This window comes from Primulina eburnea, chromosome 10, assembly GCF_022965805.1.
Source record: "Primulina eburnea isolate SZY01 chromosome 10, ASM2296580v1, whole genome shotgun sequence".
NCBI lineage: Eukaryota > Viridiplantae > Streptophyta > Magnoliopsida > Lamiales > Gesneriaceae > Primulina > Primulina eburnea.
In genome coordinates, this window is record NC_133110.1 from 2,825,473 (window position 1) to 2,847,531 (window position 22,059).

At 34.6% G+C, this 22,059-nt stretch overlaps 4 protein-coding genes across 9 annotated transcripts; all 4 read right to left on the reverse strand.

Moving 5' to 3' along the window:
• Nucleotides 1-630: 630 nt before the first annotated feature.
• LOC140842489 (probable leucine-rich repeat receptor-like protein kinase IMK3) lies at nt 631-3,858 on the reverse strand. The gene is made up of 2 exons (XM_073210441.1): nt 1,542-3,858; nt 631-1,454 (listed from the first exon to the last, which is right to left on the reverse strand). The coding sequence occupies exons 1-2, from the start codon at nt 3,385-3,387 to the stop codon at nt 862-864; spliced, it is 2,439 nt and encodes an 812-aa protein (XP_073066542.1). The 5' UTR covers nt 3,388-3,858; the 3' UTR covers nt 631-861.
• Nucleotides 3,859-4,361: 503 nt separating this feature from the next.
• Nucleotides 4,362-7,573, reverse strand: LOC140842490 (PRA1 family protein B4-like). 4 transcript variants are annotated; one of them, XM_073210442.1, is made up of 2 exons: nt 6,823-7,570; nt 4,362-4,620 (listed from the first exon to the last, which is right to left on the reverse strand). In XM_073210442.1, the coding sequence occupies exon 1, from the start codon at nt 7,494-7,496 to the stop codon at nt 6,840-6,842; it is 657 nt and encodes a 218-aa protein (XP_073066543.1). In that variant the 5' UTR covers nt 7,497-7,570; the 3' UTR covers nt 4,362-4,620; nt 6,823-6,839. The 4 variants fall into 4 exon arrangements, with proteins under 4 accessions (XP_073066543.1, XP_073066546.1, XP_073066545.1 ...); XM_073210445.1 differs by lacking the exon at nt 4,362-4,620 and adding an exon at nt 4,726-4,750 and having other exon boundaries at nt 6,823-7,573; XM_073210444.1 differs by lacking the exon at nt 4,362-4,620 and adding an exon at nt 4,757-5,256 and having other exon boundaries at nt 6,823-7,573.
• A 718-nt stretch (nt 7,574-8,291) lies between these two features.
• On the reverse strand, nt 8,292-10,434 carry LOC140842492 (uncharacterized). 3 transcript variants are annotated; one of them, XR_012120429.1, is made up of 4 exons: nt 10,218-10,434; nt 8,846-9,046; nt 8,649-8,758; nt 8,292-8,531 (listed from the first exon to the last, which is right to left on the reverse strand). XR_012120429.1 is itself a non-coding variant. In XM_073210446.1 (4 exons), the coding sequence occupies exons 1-3, from the start codon at nt 10,326-10,328 to the stop codon at nt 8,705-8,707; spliced, it is 366 nt and encodes a 121-aa protein (XP_073066547.1). In that variant the 5' UTR covers nt 10,329-10,434; the 3' UTR covers nt 8,292-8,531; nt 8,665-8,704. The 3 variants fall into 3 exon arrangements, 2 of the variants coding, with proteins under 2 accessions (XP_073066547.1, XP_073066548.1); XM_073210446.1 differs by having other exon boundaries at nt 8,665-8,758; XM_073210447.1 differs by lacking the exon at nt 8,649-8,758.
• Nucleotides 10,435-12,604: 2,170 nt separating this feature from the next.
• Nucleotides 12,605-14,765, reverse strand: LOC140803568 (uncharacterized). Its single transcript, XM_073159473.1, has 2 exons — nt 14,542-14,765; nt 12,605-12,914 (listed from the first exon to the last, which is right to left on the reverse strand). Exons 1-2 carry the CDS (start codon nt 14,650-14,652, stop codon nt 12,687-12,689), a joined length of 339 nt encoding a protein of 112 aa, XP_073015574.1. The 5' UTR covers nt 14,653-14,765; the 3' UTR covers nt 12,605-12,686.
• Between the last annotated feature and the right edge of the window lie 7,294 nt (nt 14,766-22,059).

Consider the following 22,059-nt stretch of genomic DNA (forward strand, 5'->3'; position numbering starts at 1 on the left):
GCGCATGAAGGTCCCATACAAATGGCTGGGCATCAGATTTGTTTTCAAGTTTGGTTGGCCTTATTTAGTTTTTTTGTATTGTTCAGGTCTTGTAAACTGGTTTAGTTATGCAATGCAAATTCCAGTTTCCATTCAAGCGTGCACTTCATTATTGCAAAGTTTAGTTTGAGTAATTTCATATGGTTACGGAGAAAACAAGAGGAGGAAAATTTTGAACAACACGAGTTAGGGCATTTGGATGTGAGGATTTCAAATCCAAGTTAATTTTAAATCCATCCCACTTGTATTTCAAGTTCTAAAAATATACAGTTATATGAAATGCTTCTCTGAAATCCCTTCCTTCTGCTACAAAACAGCACACTTTTTCGCCCCTAAAGAAAACCGTCAATCAATGGAGGTTAATATACCAGCTAACACTAGGTAATGGTGGAGGATCAAGTATCATTGTCAAAACTTATTATGTTACAGAATTGAGCTGCAAAATCTCATTGTGCATCACCATGGAAATGACAAGAGGAACTGAGCAACAAAGAAGTTAAAAAATATATCAAATAAATAAATAATCAATACATCATTCATTCAATTTAAATAAAAAATATTTACATTTCATAATTTCTAACACAACATCTAATATATAAATATATATTGTCATTCTCACAAGTATTTAGCTAGAACAAATTACATGAGCAAAAGAATTTCAATACAACCTCATATACATACATACATGGAGTGACTATTGAAAAAAGATCCATTATTGTAATTTCAAGGCAAAATTATTAACACCAAAGAATAAAATAATATAGTAAACACTTCAAATTCTCAAAGTGTACTCACTTTTGTCTCACTGCCGCTGTATCACCATCAGAAAGCTGGTAGAATAACATTGGTGTCCATTTCAGGCTTTATTTCCTCCAGTTTCTGTAGAACTTGATGAGCCTCAGGCCGGGCTGTGGGCGAGGGGTCGACACAATGGAGGGCTAATTTCAAAGTACTCAATAATTCATCGCTTATATTCGGCGCATCCCTCATAAGCTCGACATCGAAAACTTCATTAGTCCATTCATCTTTAACTGTTGATGCCACCCACTGAGGCAGATCGAGCCCATCTGTGGCCTCGCTTGGGGATTTCCCTGTTAAGAGCTCCAATAATATCACCCCGAGGCTAAAAACGTCGGTCTTTGTGGTGGCATTCTTGATCTCGGAAAGCTCTGGTGCACGATATCCCATTGTGCCCGCTGTGGCTACAATATTCGTGTTGGCAGCACTAGTCATTAGTCGAGAGAGGCCAACATCTGCTATTTCAGGATTGTTATGCTCATCAAGAAGAACATTGCTTGAGGTAAGATTTCCGTGTACTATATCTTGTTCGGTGTGGAGATAGTAAAGTCCTTGGGTTACGCCAATGGCTATTGCCATTCTTTTTGGCCATTGAATGTTGGTTTCTGGCCCTCTAGCTGCATACAACGAACGAAAATGTGATGGTTAGCGAACGAAAACATAAGTTTAGTTGCATAAATAATGGTTCGGGCGAGTAAACTAACCATGGAGAAAGGAAGCAAGGCTTCCATTAGGCATATAATCATAGACAAGAAGCTTTTCCCCTTTAGGTCCAACATAATAAGCTCTAAGGGCCAAGATATTTGGGTGTCGAATCTTTCCAAGCTCTGAAACCTCGCTTTCAAATTCACTCTGTGGCTTAGTGATCTTCTCTCTGAGCCTTTTTACAGCAACTACATTATTGTCCTCCAATGTTGCCTTGTATGCTGTTCCATAACTGCTCTTTCCCATTATCTCTGCAGTAGCACACAACAAATCATCAGCTGTAAATACAAAAGGCCCATCAAAATGTACTAATTTTCCTCCTGTTTCGCCTCCAGATTCGGCTATATTCCCTGATGCTGGAGTTGCCTTTGCCAGAACACCACCTGGTTCGCTATTTCTTGAAGCTGCTTTCTTTCTGATCAAGCAGCACATCAAAATACAGCACAGAATTAGTAGGACAATTAGAAGAGCTCCAGCAGATATGAGAATTATGTCCTTTGAGCTCAATTTTCGGCGATGTTTTTCTGGTGAAGGCAGATTTTCGGGTGGGTGGGGAGAAGGACATGGAGTCGAGCTACTGTATCCACACAGCTGAATATTGCCCATAAACGAGCTCGAACTAAATCTACTTGCAAGAACAGATGGGACGGTTCCCGAAAGATTATTGTACGAAACATTGAACGAATCAAGATTGGATAAATTCACCAAGGAAGTTGGGATTTCCATTGAGAGATTATTGCGAGAAAGATCAAGAAAGGTAAGAGTGGTGATGTTACCAATGGTCTCTGGGATTTGCCCTTTGAGCTTGTTGTTACTCAAGTTTAGAACAGAAAGATTCCTTAAATTTTCGACTGATTCTGGGATCTGGCTATCTAAATTGTTGTTTTCCAGATTTAGGGTTACAAGAGAAGAGAGATTGGTGAGCCTGGTAGGAAAGGTTCCTGTGATTGCGTTGTTTGATAAATCCATGGAATTTAGCTTCAAGAGATTACTAAACTCTTCGGGTATGTTCCCATTGATTAGGTTGTAACTTAAATTCAAAGACTGAAGGTTATAAGAATGGTTATTATTTTTTCTGTTCCAAGAATCAGGGATAGAACCAGAAAGATGGTTATTTTGAAGGGCAAGGAAAGTTAAAGAAGGGTTCTGAGAAAGTGTTGATGGAATAGAACCAGAAAGGCCATTAAAGCTCAGATTAAGCCTATACAACCTTGTGGAATTTGCAAGACTCGGAGGAATCGTACCAATGAGCTGATTATTACTAAGATCAAGAGTTTGTAAAACCAAACAGTTACCAATTGATGGAGGGATCGAACCCGAAAGCCGGTTATTGAAAAGATAAATCCCCCTTAGATTGGGAAGGAAACCGAGGGACGTTGGCACCGGACCAACAAGAAAGTTGTCATGGAGGCTTAGTCGTCGGAGAGCCTGAAGTTGCCCAATTTTTTCTGAGATTCGGCCGCCTAACACCTTCCATGGAAGCTGGATAGCTATAACTTGTCCATTAACACACTTGATTCCAGTCCATTCACCAGAACAAGCACCATTACTGGTGTCATTCCAGCTCTTTAAAACCCCTTTCGAATCGACCAGTTCGTGCTTTATGGCCTGGAGAGCTTGATAATCTGCTTGCGTCACAATCACCCCGTCCCATTTCTCACCCGAAACGAGCCCCAGACCAGAAAATAGCACAAGAAAAATGTAGAGCATGAGGTGGGGTTTCCATTTTTCTATCTCGGTATCCGAATCAGCCCTGCTCCGACCAGTATTTCCATTAATCAGACAGCCTGAAAAACCGTATGAACCATTCCGACATTGAAATGGCACTTGAATTCGAATACCCATGAACTAGCAACTAGTTCAAATTAGTTTAATGAAAAAATGGGAAAGAAAATCGAGTACATGCAAGCTCCGTTTTTTTTTTTGGGCAGATTTATTTCTCTCGAAGGGTGAAGGAGGGAATCTAGGATATTGTTCAAGAAGAAAAGATTGGATTTTTTTTTTAGAGTGGGGAGTTGGGATAAATGGTTTCAAGTTTAATACATCTCAACGGCTAGTTTTATACTGGTAAATGTTTTGGGTCACAAACCACATTAATAGAATTTTGGAAATTCCCAATAATATTGATAACGACTATATTCTTGTAAGCTGCCTTCTTTCTACTCAACCGTTGCAATCACATTGACTTTTCTCACTACTCTTTTTCACTCGTTACAATTTCGTGATGCCAGTTTTAATTTTGATAAAAAAAACAATTTTTTAATTCCTTATTTTTATTTGTAAAGAATTTGTTTCCGCACCATATATTATATATATTTCTTACATTGGTTATGTGGATTCTAGCTGGTCAAGCAATTTGGCTCAAACAATATTTTTATATATAAGAACCATATATTTTTTTATATAAGAGAAAAAAAAAGCAATTTCAGTTACCATAATAGCGAAATTATTATGTTTCAACTTTTTCAACTTCTAACAACGTGCCATCCAAACATGATTTAAAGGTGTTTTTGTTTTTCCCTTTTTCTTCTATCCGACTTCGTGTCGAAACGCACACTCCTAAACCAACCCGTTGTTTTTCCAACCTCCGTATTTTTTCATGGCTACGAATAACATTAAAATTTTATTTAATTTTAAAACACAAAGCTGAGCTTGAAATGCAATATAGAATTCTAGCAGGTATGGACTAAGTCTTCCCTCCAGCCAATCGTACGGCACAGTACAAAGGACCTTAAGAAAAAGAGTTCACTGTTTCTCAATGAAAGATACACTATGATTTATGTCAGAAAGAAACCATTTTAAAAAAAAGATCCCGGGTCTCACACTTGAATCCAAATTAATCTATCAAATCTGTGTTTCAGCTTTACACAAATGACAAAACAGTGTTTACATAAGAGGAAAAAAAGAAGAAAAACTAAGCGAGTTGCAAATTTTACAATTCAAACTGAAAGGAAATGTATCTAGCAATTAGTATAGTTGTATTGGAAATACAGAACAAAGAAAGCTAACTCAAAATTTGTTGTTTCACGTACATTTTTGAAAGACTTCGCATCAATTTGTTGACAACTTGAGCGGTTCCTGCATTCAAATTACAAACACCCGATCGATTGATTATTCACCCAGTAAAAACATAAATATACCAACCTTTTTAATGAAAAAGTAGGACCACCAACATTCAACTAAGTGATCTGCGTTGTGCAAAAGATAACTGTACAATTACAAATTTTTCGGTCACAAATCTGAAAATATACCGACTAAATATACATGTAACTAAAGCTACCAAATTCAAGTTAGTACAATGAAACAGTCATCTAAACCACAAATCATAAATGTCGTTCACGTGAAGGAGTCGTGAAAGGCTAACTACAGGCAAATTCTCTACTAATGGAAAAGGCAGATAACTAAGGATCTGAACAGTACATATCAGGAATAAATGACAAAGTCATATAATATTGTTGCTTAAACAGGGCAATAATTATCAATCAAGAAGGGTCGGAAGCGTGACAGTAAAACTGCCGAACGATTTTGCGCTCAAGAGAAATCTAAAAAAAAAAAGAACAAATCCAGCAATTGACCGATGATGCTGTCACACTGTCCAGATCAAAAATCCATCTAACATGCCAATATGAAACCAATTAAAGGAAATAAGTTATAGCAAATTAAATTTTGCAGAAAACACTTGTAAAGCCGTTCCGTTGAAAAACACTGGATTTCCTGCAGCATATACATAGAAGATATAGGTAAATAAGCTAGAAAAAGATACAAAAACAGGTAATGAGCATATAAACCCCAATAAAATCCATTTATGAATTAAACTAATAGATGAACTGGCCATCAATAAGACTTGTGCGGGACACGCGACTTTTATTCACATATTATTCATGAAGTTATCTAGAAATTACAGTTACTGAATTCAAATGTATTAGTTGAATGTAATAAAAAGATAAATATGTTTATATTCTTTCTCAAAATATTGTGTAATATATATTAATTTGAGTGAAAAATATTACTTTCCATATTAAAAATATCATTTTTTATCGAAAGCATAGACCAGACCGACATGTCTTACGGATATAGATATGTAAGACTATAGCACAAAAAACTTACTCAAAAATAAATAAGAGTAAAATGCCAAATGTATATAGACTATAATCATATCCCGATTTATTTAAGAAATAAATAAATAACTATTCCTCTATATTAATCCGGCGAAAAAGCCTGCATACCTAAAATACCAAAAAACATAGAGTTAATGATTTAAACGAAAATAATATATATTCGTGTGTCTATTTTTTGATCATAGATCCGTGATATCATTAACCCTAGATGGTTGCAAATGCCCCATGAATTCTCAATAGTCAACTTAGTCACCGGTGAATTGGCACGCGACTCGGACATGGCCGCCGCATTAACATCGTCGCCTGCTTTCACTGAACAATGGTACATGAGTTTCAGACATTTTGACACAACATAAGGTCTCTATGCGATTCACACATTCAAACTTTGCAGAACTACAAGGTTTGGTGTAGTGCACACACTTGGAAATATCACTTTTACCCATTGTACCATTAAAATTTTCTTTCAGAAGATGCCAACATTAAATTAGAGTTTCTTTGACACTTATCTCCCAGCAGCAAGTTTTTTTACGGTCTTGCTAATTTTTTTGAACCAGATTTTGGTGCTTTGCATCCTCCAATTAAATTAATTTGCATATCGCACCTGAAATTTTAATTTTTGTAATGATATCATCATATATGAAAATTTTAGCTAATTAGAGAATAAGAAGTCCCAAAATAATGTCTAGAACAAAAATCCCAGTAAAACCGTTAATAACTTAACGAGGGGGTAAAGAAAATCTAATATAATGACATAAACCGCCAAAATAAAGTAGGGTGTAATGTGCCAAACTGACCCATTTAGATAGTGCACATAACAAAAAAAACCCAAAATTACTTCAAGATTGGGATCCTAGTTCTATCATTAGTTTTGTAAAATAAGCTATAATCGAAACAAAGTTGACAATCAAGAATCAGGTGCAAAAATAAAACAGACCATAATCAAAAAACATGCATCAGCATATAAAGTTATATATCAAGCATCCACCGCAATGCACTTTAAGAAATTACCAAACACAGTCCCAATCAACAAAAGAATATGTCGCGTGAATAAGTCGATAAGATAGATTTTCAAAATTTCTTATGTGGCGTGAATCTTTCAATATTTCAATCAACAAATTAAAGATATTAACACCCTTAATTAGCTAATAAATCCATCCATTACCGTCATAAGTATGATGCTCAAACCCTTGCGGCCACCTGAGTCTGAGTAATCGCAGCATTGGCCCCGGTGAAGAAAGAAAGGAATCCAGAAGCACCCGTGCTCTGCTCCTGCTCGTCAAGGAAAAGATCTTCGGGAACCCTAAAAGCACCGTGCGCGCAAACAATCGCAACACCAACCATAAGAGCCGACACCAAAACAGATCCGACGCTAGTGAGGAAGATCACAACGACGGTGGAGATGACCAAGAAGAGAAGAGTCTCGCGATCCGAAAATTGGCGGCCGAAGACGACGAGCGGAGGATCAGAGGACTGGCGGAAGAGGTAGAGGAACATCCACGCGGCGAGGAGGCCCGCTAGGAGGATAAGAGAAAAAGGGTTTGTTAAAAGGGAGATGGCGAGCACGGCGGTGACAACGGTGAGGTAATTGATGCGAAAATATTGATAATTCTTGCGGATGCGGAGGGTTGCTTCGGAGATGGATTCAGGCTTGGAGAAGGCGGATCGGTCGACAAGCTCCGGCCAGGGGCGACGATTGGAAAGGCCGGATCGGACGGTTTCAGAGATCCCAGCAAAGAACATGCGAACGGCTGATGATGATTGCTGACCGTCGGTGGCAGTGGCGGTGGATTGCTGGGGATTGGAGATGGGTAGGATTGCCGGAGAGGAATTCGCCATGCTATTGGGTTGGAAAGTTGATTTTCTTCAGACGAAACAGAGATTACAAAGCGGACGCATCGCGGTTGAAATCTCTATATATTGTATCTATTTGGTAAACTAAAATTCTACCCATTAAATAATAACTAATGATAATAATAAATACTTCTTTTGTAAGAAAAACAAGTTAGCAATACATGGTAAACGTAATATCAATTTTAAAATAAAATATCATCTTAATACATTATTTGTGTGAAATTCTTATTTGGTGGCACATGCTGTCCTGCTTAGAATATAGTCTGTGAATTCTTCTTTCCTTTTTTAAGCCAAACAAACAAAGTTAATATATATCAAACAACCACGAATGAAAAACAACGTACGGATATTTTTTAAAGTATATCATTCATATGCGAAATAGTCGTGTCTACATCTAAGAAACGTAGCACGTAAACTAATCACCATATCCAGACAAAGTATATGGATTTGAAAACAATATTTCGACAACCTCAACCCAAACGCACACTCTAGGAGAAAGGAGAACGGCCAACAATTGGATAGTTTAGAATACACGAAATAAGAGCTAATTTCAGCTCTTGCATCAATTTCTCCTCGCCTTTGAAATACACGGTTTTTTAAGCTATGAGAGAAATCATGGATTAATGCACTTCCACCTAAATAATATCATGAGGAAACGATTTAATGTGTTGGAATTGGTGAAACTTAGAATTTCAGAGCGGGGGTGGGGGTGGAGATCTCGTATGAAACAGATGTTGTCATGTTGGGAACAGATGACGAGAATAACCACCAGTAGCACTTGTCCATACCATAGATAAAGAATCATAAATATTCCCCGAAACCATACAAAACCAAGTATCATGTCGATGAAGGGCCATTCAATACAAGGTAAACAGATGACGAGAATAACCACCCGAAGCTGTCCAAGATGGTTAATCAGAATTCGGATACATATTATTCAGACATCAAAGTTTCTGAAGGGGTGAAAAATCACACAAAATAAACCTAGAAGGTCGACCCATTCCACCCAAAGTTGGAGCCCTGCAAAAAGCAAACAGATATCAACGAGTGCGACAACATGACAATATATGGAGTCGATTTTTTAAGACAATATAAACAATTGTTTATATGCAATTACAAACACTAGCAAACCAGTACTTGATATCACAATTACATGGACGATCTGATCAATAGTGAAAGTTCATTCACATGATTTAGTACTGGTGTAAAGCATGCAGACATTGTGCATTTTCTTGGCTCTGACTGGCCTAAACAAGCAGCAAGAATGCAATGAGAAGACCCAAGAGCAAATCCAAGCACATTCAAAAAACAACTTAAAGGGTTGACTTCCTTGCCTTTGTATCATCAAATTTGAGGAAGAATCGTGACTTTGAGACAGACAACTTGGTCTCCAGTATGTTGGCAATAGCACCACTCAGCTTTTTGTTCACATCGGGGTTGAGACCTCCGATAGAAACCAGCTCTCCATAGGCAGCAGGCTGTTCTGTCCCTCCAAATGCTATCGGTACAGATCCCTTCAACACGATCATCACATACTGCAAAGAAGAAGGTTGGATTCCTTATCGTGCCAAGAAAAGAATATATAAAATTTCTTTAAGTAGAATAAAAAATGTATTCTACTTTCACGCAATTCACATGATTCAACAAGTAATATATTTCATGATCAAGGCCGTAAGGCTCTTTGTAATAGCAATCCTAAAATCAGAGCAAGGATTGAAACACTGAATTACGAATCAAGGAAAGTGTATACTGTAAAGTAGATTCAAGTTATAGTTATCCCAAATAAAGGATCTACAATACTAAAGCCCAAAGCAATACTAAAGCCCAAAATAATTGAGAAGCCAAGCCCATCCAAGATAGCAAGCCCATGCAATAGCTGTACATCTGATCCAATCAAAGGATCATTCCAGAACAAAGGAATTGGTTAATTTGTTGTAACAAACTATTAGATTCCATTACAGATGTCAAATTCTTAGTGACACTCTTTGTACTTAAATAGTGTAAATGTGTTTCGTGCAAATCAATAAGGGATGACTTCATTTTCCCTGAAATTCAATACTTTTCTTTAACTATCCCGTCAATATTAAGTCATCAACTCAAGTCCAGCACATCTTCTTATATGGTTGAATACGAACATGGTTCCCAACATAGAATGAACCTCAGACTCATGAATACGAACATGGTTCCCAAATTTTGTGATTGCAACATTAGAATTTGGGAGTAGTTTTTTCATAGTGCACCAACTTAACAGAAAAGGAAAGCATTACCACATTCAAATTGCAGTGTCAACTTTGACACTAAATCAACCAATTTAGTAACTCTCTAGCTTAGAATGCTACTATTTCATGTTTGGGCTCCAGCTAAAGACCTCCACTCACTGTAGGTTTCTACTTCACAGATTACCCAAAGAACATTAACAAGCAGACCCAAATAATTAATAATCCAACATGCCAGGAAATTCTACAGCTTTTATAGTCAAGGAACCACAAATCTGCCACAAAATTTTCAGAATGCCATAAAAAATTAATCGCATTACGTCAGTTGCTTCAAAGTGAAGCATAAGGCTGTGGATAAAAATAAAACAAGAAAATAAACAGATGGAATCCAATAAAACATAAAAAAATCAAGAAAATTCCTCAATAGAAACTTGATGAAAATTGATTCCAATTCAGTTAACCATTGGAAACCAAAAAAAAAGATACAGACAGCCTCGGGTTTTCCGATGATCTTGGCTACAGTGGAAGTTGCTTCAGAGAGGATGGTGGAGGTGTCCACGCCCTCCAGGCTCACGTTAGTCGACAAGTTCAAACACGGCATCGTCTATAAACCCTATCTCGCAGCCGCAGGCTCTCTTCCTTCTCCCGCAGTTTCTTATCTACTGTGCTGTCGAAATCAACCAAAAATAATAATTTTTATTATGAAATTTTGAGTTGCATTTGCATTTTTGGTCCTTTTATTCCACGAGTTACATTTAAGCCCTTATCATTTGTGAGAGTACAATATTTGGTCCTTTTATTATGTTTATTTATTTGTAAATGAGAAAAAAACATTTCACTAAAATAATATAATATCTCAAGTTTCATGTTTCGATTACATTATTTTTTTAAAAATCGTTACTTTTCAACAATTAATTTCAATGAATTGCTATCGATTGGATATTTCAACTCCTATACCAATTTTAAGTACTTCAATGATCACAATACAAACTCTTTTCATTTGTTTTTGGCATCAACACTTTATTCATGATATATGATCATTGTTTTATCGATATAAGATATTTAAACTCTACGGAATAATAATAAAAAAAGATCTAGCTACTTATCATCTTATATTTTACTGTTGTTTTAAAAAATACTAATATACACTCGTGCAGTGCACATAGTGTTATTATGTAATTAATTATTAGAATCAATAAATATTAACGATTGCATAAAATTAAAAATTATTGATGTAATATAAAGAATATATTTGAATTTTAAATATTATCATAAAATATTATATTAAACACTGGTGAGAACTAAATATGTGAAAGTTTCACAAAACTCAACTATATAACTAAAATTAAATGAAAATGTAATTTATATTTTCAAAAGACATCATATTCAAATTTGAAGTTTTAAAAAATAAACTGAAAATATAAAAATAACACAAAAAATAAAATTCATAATCGAAATTAAATTAAATGGTATAAAAAGTATAGAAACTTAAATATAAATTATATTTTCATGAGACAACATATTCAAATTTGAATATTAAAAATAAATTGAAAGTATTTTACATTTAATTATATATTTATTTTTTATTTGTTTTCAAATATTTTAGAACTGACAAAAAATCAATTACTTTCAGAATTATAGTTCAATTTTACTAATATTCTCATATATATGTCTCTTAAATTTTAAAAAAAAAATGGTAATCTCACTCATATACATGAACTTCTGATTGTCGTTTGTCCAAACATGTTAGTTCAACTACAAATAATTAATTATAACATTTTCTGCCTTAATTAATACGATTAAGCGTGCAAACTTCGAGTAATGAACATAGACAATAAAAATTTGTGAGACGGTCTCACGAGTCGTATTTTGTGAGACGGATATTTTATTTGGGTCATCCATGAAAAGATATTACTTTTTATGCTAAGAGTATTATTTTTTATTGTGAATATCGCTAGGGTTAATTCGTCTCACAGATAAAGATTCGTGAGACCGTATTACAAGAGACCTACTTATGAACATAAGCTGATTTATAATCGACGTCAAACTGCATTGGTGTGCGATAATAAATCAGACAACCTAAATTTTATATAGTAACGGCCGTACATGACGTGGAGTATGTTTTATTTGAAACGAGACCGATCAAATAAGAAATTCATCTCACAAATTTGATTAATAAGACGGTGTTATAAAACTTTGTATCAATATGTTGAGACTTGAGATTAGCAAATGTACATGGCTGCGTTTGGTTGAAAGATAAAATAAACTAATGATTAGTATGTAAATGATAAAGAAAATGATTGTTGTAGAGATGTAATATACGGTAGTATGTTTGGTAAGATTTTTAAAAATAGGATAATTTTGAATTTTTTTATGAAAAGACAAAATTGCCCTTCCTCTTTTATTTTTCTTCTTCCACTCCGACGGCGGCGGTCCGGCGGTCTGATGGTGGTCCGACGGCGACGGCGATCCGACGGCCACGTTCCGGCGACGGCGGTGAGTCAACGGTGGTTCGGTGACGGCTGTGAGGTGGCGTCCGGGGACTGTCCGGCGAGAGTGGCGGCGGCGACGGGTGTCCGGCAACGGCGACGGTCCGGCAGCCGAGGTGGTTAAGGAAGAAGGGTAAAATTGGGAAGAGAGTAGGGATAAAGGAGCGATTAATAATCCTACGGAAGAAGGAGGTATTATTTAATCACACGTAATACCACCTAATCACTTATAAGAGGGATTGAGCTGGATAAATAAAAATCGTACCAAACGCAGGATAAAGTGTGATAAAAAATTTAATCCTTCCTAATCCGGCCTACCAAACGCAGTCTATAAAGTATTAAGTATGACAAAAAACCGATCAAAGAACGTACTACAATATAACAAAACTTGTGTAATGAAGTTGGGATAAAATTTTATTGAATCAAAACATAGAAAAGTGCAGGCAGAGCAGAATAATTGAAAAAGTGGGTTACAATTTAGAAGTATTTTGGGTACTCCTTACGTTAAAAACCTTGAGAACAAATCGAGTCTTGGGAATGGAAAGTGTATTTTGTAAAATGGAACCAATGGTAGCAATGAGCTTTCTTTTAACTTGAGAGTCGATGCCACTCATGGATATGATTTCAGCCAGTGCTGCGGGTTCTTTGTTCCCTCCAAAGGTCAGTGCTACCGATCCTTTCATCAGAATCATCACAAACTGGACATCATTCAGACAAGCACATATCATTTTAGATAATATATTCTAAAAAAAACGTTAATATATAAAATATATCGTGAAAATCGCAAAAATCCGTAATGTATGTTTGATGATCTTTTTACTATTTTGGTTCTCTGTTGTCGAAATTGGGTATTTTTTTTGTAAAAATTAAAATTTGATAATATAGAAAATCAAAATTATAAGTATACGAGAATATAAAATATTAAAGACAAAATTTTGAGTCCGCTCCAAAAATTTGCATGCCCACTCAAATGTATTGATGTTTGTTTGGTTTTGTTTTTCCAAAATTTATTTTTATTCCTCGAAGCAAAAAACAAAGTAACTTCATAATATTGTCAATTATTTTCTTTATATCAAATCATTGCATTATATTGTAAAATTTTATGATTTCTTACTTATTATTTTCAAAAATATACTAATCTATCACACGAACCGACGAAAAATGAACACGACGTTACTATTTTTGTAAGCTGATCAAATAATACTAACCAATTAACAAAAAAATGTTTCAATTTATAAAATTTGTTTAGAATTTTTTTTCCACGTAAAATATGAATTGATTCGAAGATATTTTCAATAAAATATCAGATAAAATTCAGGATCAGGTCAAATCCTCCTTATTCCCCGCCATGATAGAACATGAAAGTTTTTTTTATTATTTTTTTTAAAAATAAATTATAAAGTATACAAGTGGGGTACACTATTTATTGATTATAATTTATTGCATTAACTAGTTGGAGGAGAGTTGTTTGTAAACTTGTGGTCTAAAGTTTTTGTACCACCATCCCGGTGCTCCATTATTATCCTTGTCTGTCTCAATGGTAATATGAACACAAGTGGACCCTTGAATAAAATAATAGAGAAGTCCAAACATGTCACTCCTTTTGTTTTATTTTTATCATAAATATTTCTATAATCTCGGGCAAAAAATATTAATCTAATTAATTTTCGATGTCATGTTCTGTTTTAATAATTATATTATAGCTCAGTTGATAAAGTATTGTATTCTCTGACACATTCTATTCTTAGTTGGATCTTTTTACTGTACTTTTTTTTCATTTATTTTTTAATTCATATTGATCGTGTAATATTTCACTATTTTTTATAATTATATTTTGATCTTTATTTAAATATAAATAAAATGAATTATTAAAAAATTATTACACAAAAAGTTTAAGTAAAGGAAAACCTAGCTATAGATTGAATTTAAGTTTAAGTTTCCAATTATATAATTAGCATGTACGAAGAAGAACCTAAATTATAATCATTATCCATCTCATTAGAAAGACAAACAATAGTGAATTTGGACAACGGAGTAAATCTCGTGTTTGGATTGAAGTAATTGATTTTGAAAAAACGAAATTGGATAAGTTAGATTTCCATAACTATGATCATATTTTACAATTTTGAAATGTCTCCAAAATTTTGCAGAGACCGATGAATCTACTGTTTCATTCCTAAAGTTGTTCACTTTCACCATTGATTTTCACACGGAGAAGCCGAAAGGAAGCCATTGTCGATCATGCTTCTGGTTAAACGACTTCCAACTCAAATCAAGCATATTCAAACTGGAATTCATATAAACAAGAGCAAAAAAATCACTTACGTTTTCGGGTTTTCCGACAATCTGAGAGACGGCTTTCGTGAGCTCGGAGAAGATGGAATCAGTGTCCACTCCATCAAGATTCACGTTTGTGGAAATATCAAGACAAGGCATCTTTTCTTCTTCTTCTTCTTCGTGTTAATTGGACCTTATTTCTTTCCGCAATTTGCCAATTTTTTCTAAGAGGGGGACGATGGGTTTTTGTATTTCAGGACCAGCGATTGTTGAGGCAACAACTAATATTTATAGATTGGACAAGTTGTCTCAATATCGTTGGTCGTTTGGCCCATTCAACAACGTACCGTATTCAATTGAGGTTGCTTATTATTGGACTGTGTGTATTTTTTCTTGTAAACTCAGTCAAATAAGATTTCTTGACTTGTTCTAATAGTTTCAAGTCTTGCTTGAACAAAAATCAGGGTATGCATGCTTCGAGAATCCAAACTCAGAGGCAGTGGATTTAGATTTTTTATTTTTCATGTTCGATGGATAGATACAAGTTAAGAATTTAATACTTCAGAAAAAATAAAATAAAATAAAAACTCATGTTACAATAAAAACATTTCATGAGATTAATAGTTTAGTCCATATAGTTTTCAAATAGAATCCTTTGTATATATGATCTTTATATAATTATGTGTAATTATATAATCTTTTAACTATATGTAATTTTACTTATATAATCTTGAAAAGTGTGAGAAATTGTAAAATTGATCTTTATGTTGGTCTGATTGTAATTTTGACCCATTAAATAGTCGATATCAATCTTAGTAAGCAAATATATTTTTCCATTTTATTTTCTCTTTTGCTCGCCTCCCTTTCACAAACAAAATAATAAACCGAAGTATTTACTTTATAGTAAATTACGCGTATTGTATAAGATATTATGTTAATGAAATTATCAGTATTCTACGTAGGTATGGCCAGTTAAATATTTCAAAGGAAAATGTAAAACTAGTTTCAAAACTTTTTAAAAGCTCTATAGTAAAAAAAAAAAAAAAAAAATCAACAAACGAACACGTACAGAAATATTAGGAATCCTAAACAAGAGAGGCGATGCGAGGTTTCAAAACGATAATCGAAGATTAAAATCAGCAGTATGCCAAGTTTGACACAAACAAAAGGCTCAACTAATTTCGGTTTGTAATGCAATGTGTTTTCAGAAGCTTCTTGTTCTTATAATGTAAAAAAAAGTCAGTTAAGGAAATTACTGTATACTCATTCTCAACCTCCAGAGAAATTTGTTTCTGCTATGATATACGTCATCTATTTACTTTGTGTTTCTATCATCAAAATAGTCAACATAGCATTAGAAAGGAGGTGAGTTGCCACAGATTTGGCCCTTACCAAAGTCAAGTGTGGTCTTTGTCCATCGACTACGTTATTGCTGAGTGCTATCAAAACAACTTTAGAGAGTAGAGCTATCAATTCAGGTTGGGCAAGTCCACTCTGCCCAACCCGCTAGCAAATTTAAGTGGTTATGTGTATAAATAAGCAAAATTATCTTCAAGGATTCGTAGAGTGAGAAAGTACAAGACTTAATTGAGAGAAGAATAAATTGCTGAGTTTTTGAGTTATTCAATGTGAATAAATGAGCTCCTACACCTTTATATACAAATCTCGTCATACTTAGATCTTTCTAATGTCTAGAAGATTGTATACTGCTCTACACAATGGAGTAATCTAGATCTTCTTACATATTATGTGGGGACCCGGACGCTAATCATGTTCTTAATCATCATTGGGACTAATTAATCAATTATAAAACAGGGTCTAAATTTTTTTTTAAAATACAAAGCGGAAACGTAATGTAATTTTACTCAAATTACATATTAAACATGAACATAAAAATCTTGTGTTATCTACACAATTAAACTAGGTTCAACTATATATCAAAGCTGAATCCTAAGTTGCTGCAAAGCCCGGATCTCCACGCTATCTATCTTCTCTCATCCTCTTCTTGACCCTGATCCAGCCCCACCTGTTGTCATGCACACATACAAAACAAGACAACAGCCGGATAACTCCGGTGAGATATGAATATCCCAGTATAAACAATGTAAACATGCAGTCATATAAAAGCATATACGAAAGCATATAAGAGTTATTCATAACATGTCTCAAATCAGAAACATAATTCCATATCAAACATTCAATAATCATGAATGGCATAAACAATGTAAATCCACATGTCATATCATACCCAACTCAACCGACGCGTCATCTCAGACTCGACTCAACTGACGCGTCGTTTCAGACTCGACTCATTTCTATTCTAGGGATCCCGATGTCTGAATATAGGTAATTATATCGAATCTCAGTCGCTAGGAATGAATCAATCCCTAAACGGCATCGATATAAATCATATATCAGTGTCTGGGCGAATCAGCCGCAGAATTGACGACTCAGTCAGTAACCCGACGAATCAGCCGGTAATTAGGCGAATCAGCCAATAACCAGACGAATCAGCCTGTAATTAAGCGAATCAGCTTAAGTTTAGACGAATCAGTCAATAACCAGACGAATCAGCCGGTGACTAGGCGAATCAGCCCATGACTCAACAACTCAGTACTCAATACATACAATCAGTATCTAAACCAATCAGTCAATGACTAGCGAATCAGCAGTCATTACATGCAGTAGTTATAAATCAATAGACTACAAATATCAATCTTATCAATTGCAAATATCAATGCAATAAATGAAAGTATGTGATTTAGGGAGACTCGAGTCAAACCTCACTCGAGTTGTGCAATCCCAACTCAACATTAATTTATACCTTTCTTTCTGATACTCTGGCTCTGTCGAAGTCTCGAACCCCAAGCCTGTCAATACTCAGTCTGACAATAACAATATCGAGGAGTATAATATCAATACACCATTCGAATTAAATCTGTCCTGCTCAATACTCAATCTAATTCAATATCGATGGTATAACGGTATAATATCAATATACCCAACAATACCATATCAATCAGATATTAATTCTAATATCTCATAATCAATAACAACTCAATTCTGATATCAACTCGACTCCGAAAATCATAACAATTCCATAATCAGTCCGTTTCTTAATCTGACTTCGATTCTATGATGTCTAATATGTCAAGAACAACATATATGAGTTCCATTCAATTCTGACAATATCATAATTTCAAAGCATGTCAAAACATAGCAAAACTTACGTCCAGTTGTAGCCTACGTTGCTAGGAACTCGATACCGAAGTCGGATTCAAAATCAGACGGACGGATTTCTCGCAAAAGGCGTAAGGATTTTCTTTCCTTCTCCAGAGACTTTTCTCGATTCTTTCTTCTGAATGCTGAAGAATTCGTTTGTACATATATATATATATATATATATATATATATATATATATATATATATATACACGTAACATGCAACAAGCCAAATGTCAAATTTTCGTTTCGCATGCCTCGCGCTCGGGCGGTAAGAAAGTACCGCTCGAGCGCGGCACTTTCTGCCCGGATTCTTGGCTTATCACACATTGGCGCTCGGGCGGTAATATTCTACCGCTCGGGCGCCACTTCTTCTGCCCGAGACACATTTCTATTGAACATTGGCGCTCGGACGGTCAAAAACTACCACTCGGGCGCCACTAGTTCTGTCCAATTTTGTATAATTCATACACTTGGCCCCGTTCGGTCTCGGAATAATGCATCTCTAATCATATCAGATCCAAAATCAATAATCTCAAATCATTCCGGATTACAATAATCAAAATCTTGGGCCTTACATATTATTTACATTTTACAAAATATACTAGTGTTGCAGAATCATTTAAATCTCCATTTAATTCACCACATCTTGCTAGATTGCACCATAAGCTTCTAGATTCAGCCTTTCCGACAACATTCTAGGTAAGTCCAAATAAGCTTAGAATGTTTAAGTCGTGTCCACAATGTTTTAGGTTTTTTCGCACAAAAATTAGAATCTTCGAGTCTTTCTCAACTTCTTAATATATCCATACCCAAAAATCCAAGAAACAAACATGTTCAAAAATGATTGGAATCTTCAACAAGAGAGGCAATGCGAGGTTTCTAAACGATAATCGAAGATTAAAAATAGCAGTATGCCAAGTTTTCAGAAGCTTCTTGTTCCTACAACCTTTGAAATAAATGATTGTGAAGGAAATTATCATATTCTCATTCTCAACCTCCATTGGATTTGTTTCTGTACAGTGCATGCCATCTATTTACTGTGTGTTTCTGTTGTCAAAATAGGAAACATAGCATTAGAATTTAGCTTACTGTCCAAGAGAAACATCGCTTTCCCTAATGGGATGGTGAGTCAACTGAAATCGAATGAACGAAGTCTTTATGCGTATGAACTGCAAGGATTCTGTTTTTAGACTTCTAAACAAATGTCTTCACACTAATCTTTTTAGACCTTGATTTCAAGTTGAGTTTACCCTTCTTATGCACAAATGAAATGAGTTGCTGATTAACTTTGGAAACGATCATCTTTCTTTCGTTAAGAATTGTGTGTGTGAGTGGAATCTTGGAAACTAATGAACACTCGAGCAATATCATCATCTGACACAACACAGATTCAAACCAACACTTCAAAATCCGTGAAGTACAAAATCAAAGTGTAAAAAAGGAGACTTCACCCACCAGTATCCAATAATCACAGTTCTTTCCAAGAGCATATCTCTGTAATCAACCGCACAGTCGTGGAGAATTTGTAGCTCATACTCAGGTAGATACGGAGAGATTAACAAACCATCGAAGACAATAAAAGATTGAGCATGCGTGGTGACAAAAACACCACCTTTTGAGGGAACTTCGGCATTTGAATCTTCAACAGTCACTTCTAAATCCATTGATCATGTTGTCATAATCATATTTGACCCATTTCACTCATTTCAGACAATACAGAAACGGGAAACTTAACCCATTGATCAGCATATGATCATTACTACCAACTGCGCGCATAATGTTCACTAATCAATCCTCTTTGCACTAATCCTAAGTAGCCCTATATTTAAAATATACGAAGATCCCAAAGTCCATTCCGCTCACACTTTCTATCAACGGAAACAACCCCAAGACTAAACTTCTAATATCCATTTCAATTCCAGGCGGTATTCGGACCTCGATCTATGACATAAAGAGCAGCCGAATACGTCTCGAAAGTGAATCGGTTGATCATGATTCCACTAAAAAAAAATTCAGCCATCTTCAAGAGTGCCTAGTCCTAGATTCAGGAGTTTCTTGAATGGGCCTTTGGTATGAAATGGGCTTGGATCACAACCAAATAATAAAATAACAAAGAAACAAAGTTCTTATTTAGGTGGACAACAACGTTGCTAATCCATTAGATTATGGAAATATGGGAGGTCGGCTTGCTGAGCTCTCGGATGATCTCTTAACGAATCTGGATAAATGGAGCTCAAGAAGGGTCTCTAGATGACCTGACAGATCAGGATAAATGAGATGACCTCCTACTGAACCTTGGCCATTAAGATGATCTCCTGAACTACTTCGATATTAGGCATGAATTCTACCGAACTATCGATAATGAGCCGAGTCTATCTCTTGGGATATCATGAGTTAATTTTATAAGACATATATTCTATCCAGCCGACCTATGAAAAATATTATTTATTATGTCAAAAATATTAAATTTCATTCAAAATATGTATCAAATCGGCACGTCTCACAAGAAATAAGTGGTTGAAGTCAAAATATAAACAACAGTATTAAAAAGTGACGAGATAAAAAAATTTCAAATTAGATAGATGTTACAATATAATTACCATTTTAATTGGAAATGATAAATCATACACGTAGGATACATGTGTAGTATATATACCTCCAAATGTATAAAACATATGTAGGGATGTTATTGGGTTGGATAGGATGTCCTATGGATCAAATTGAATAGATTTTGGGTTGTGAGGTAATGGAACCAGACCAACCCGTGAGAATGAATATAAGATTTATCAGATTCAGAGTGTAGCTCAATCTGAAACTAGAATTGAATTGAACCGGATTAGATCTAAATTGAAATTTGACAAAAAAATTCAATCATGTAATTAAAAATTTAATAATCAGACAACATACTCAATTAGATATATTACTTATTAAATTTAGAATATGAATGATAATTATAAAGTAATATATTATTCAAAATCATTTGGAAAAATTACAGATATGATAGTTCATAAATTAATTACGATATTTACCATATTCAGACCAAATTCAATCAGATCGGATTAAAATGGTTTCCAATATGTTTTTTCGCAACCTAATTAGTGACATATTTGATCCAACTTGGAACCGATTTAACTGATTGAAGATTAAAACTGATAATATCATACTAGATCTTGATTGATTCCGATATAATCCGATCCAATAAACATCCTAAGTCCAATAAACATCCTAAGTTGTAGAATGTTAAAACATGAAAGATTTGGTGGCCCTTTCCAACCGATATAGCAACTCATTTAATGATGAAAAAGTTTCATAAAATTCAGACGCGGAAACCTTAAATGGAAGCCGACAGAGCCAGCTTCCCGTGGGCCATGGAAACGGGAATTCTGTCCTGTCAAAGCTTCCATGGCCTGACCAATCACAACTCTCCACGCTGCCAAATAGCTGTATTCTGACTTGGAAATCGAATCAGGGTTCCACCCTGAGACCCAATAATTGATTCAATGATCGTAAAAAGTCACACGTGTCTTTTTATATTGACTCACATATTACATCAAATTTGATGAGAAAGAAAATATGTATACGACACCTCTTTTTTTAGCCGTTGGATTAATCTTTTTATGAACTAACCGGTTTCAGCTTTGCCATCCTAATCAAACGAATAAATAAATAAAATATTTGCCACTTTAGTGTTTTTCTTATATTAATTAAATATTTATTATTTTTTGTCTTTTTAATGATATTATTTTATAGTATTGACAAGTAGGGTTAAGCAAAACTGGATTGGATCGATTTAAGATAAAAACTCGAACCAAATCAATATCGTCTATCGGTTTTACAATCAAACCAAACCATCGATAATTAAAAACCAAACCAAACGAAACATTGGTTTCAGTCCCTAGAATGAGAAGTTCGTGGCATCATATGTGTAAAGAACAAGCGAAAAGTAATTATCCCGTTGCTATTCCAGTTTGGATAAATTTATTAAATATTAGAAATTAATGTGGCAAATAATTATCAGTGGGAAGAAAGATTTTAGAAAATCGAAAGGAAAAAAAAATCCTGACCAAAATATCATTAAATATTTATTATACACGATTATTTTAGGAAGAACAATGAAAACAAACTAAGAAGAAAATATATTGATATATAATATAATATAATATAATATAAGACGTTAATGAATTATAACAATCCACGCTATTATCGCGTGTATAGATATTTTGATTCTAATTAATTAATTTTTATGATTCTTCAAATTTAATAATAATGTAACATTTTAGGTAATTCTTCATAAATATTTATTATACACGATTTTTTTTTCTTGTGTATAGATTTGTTGAA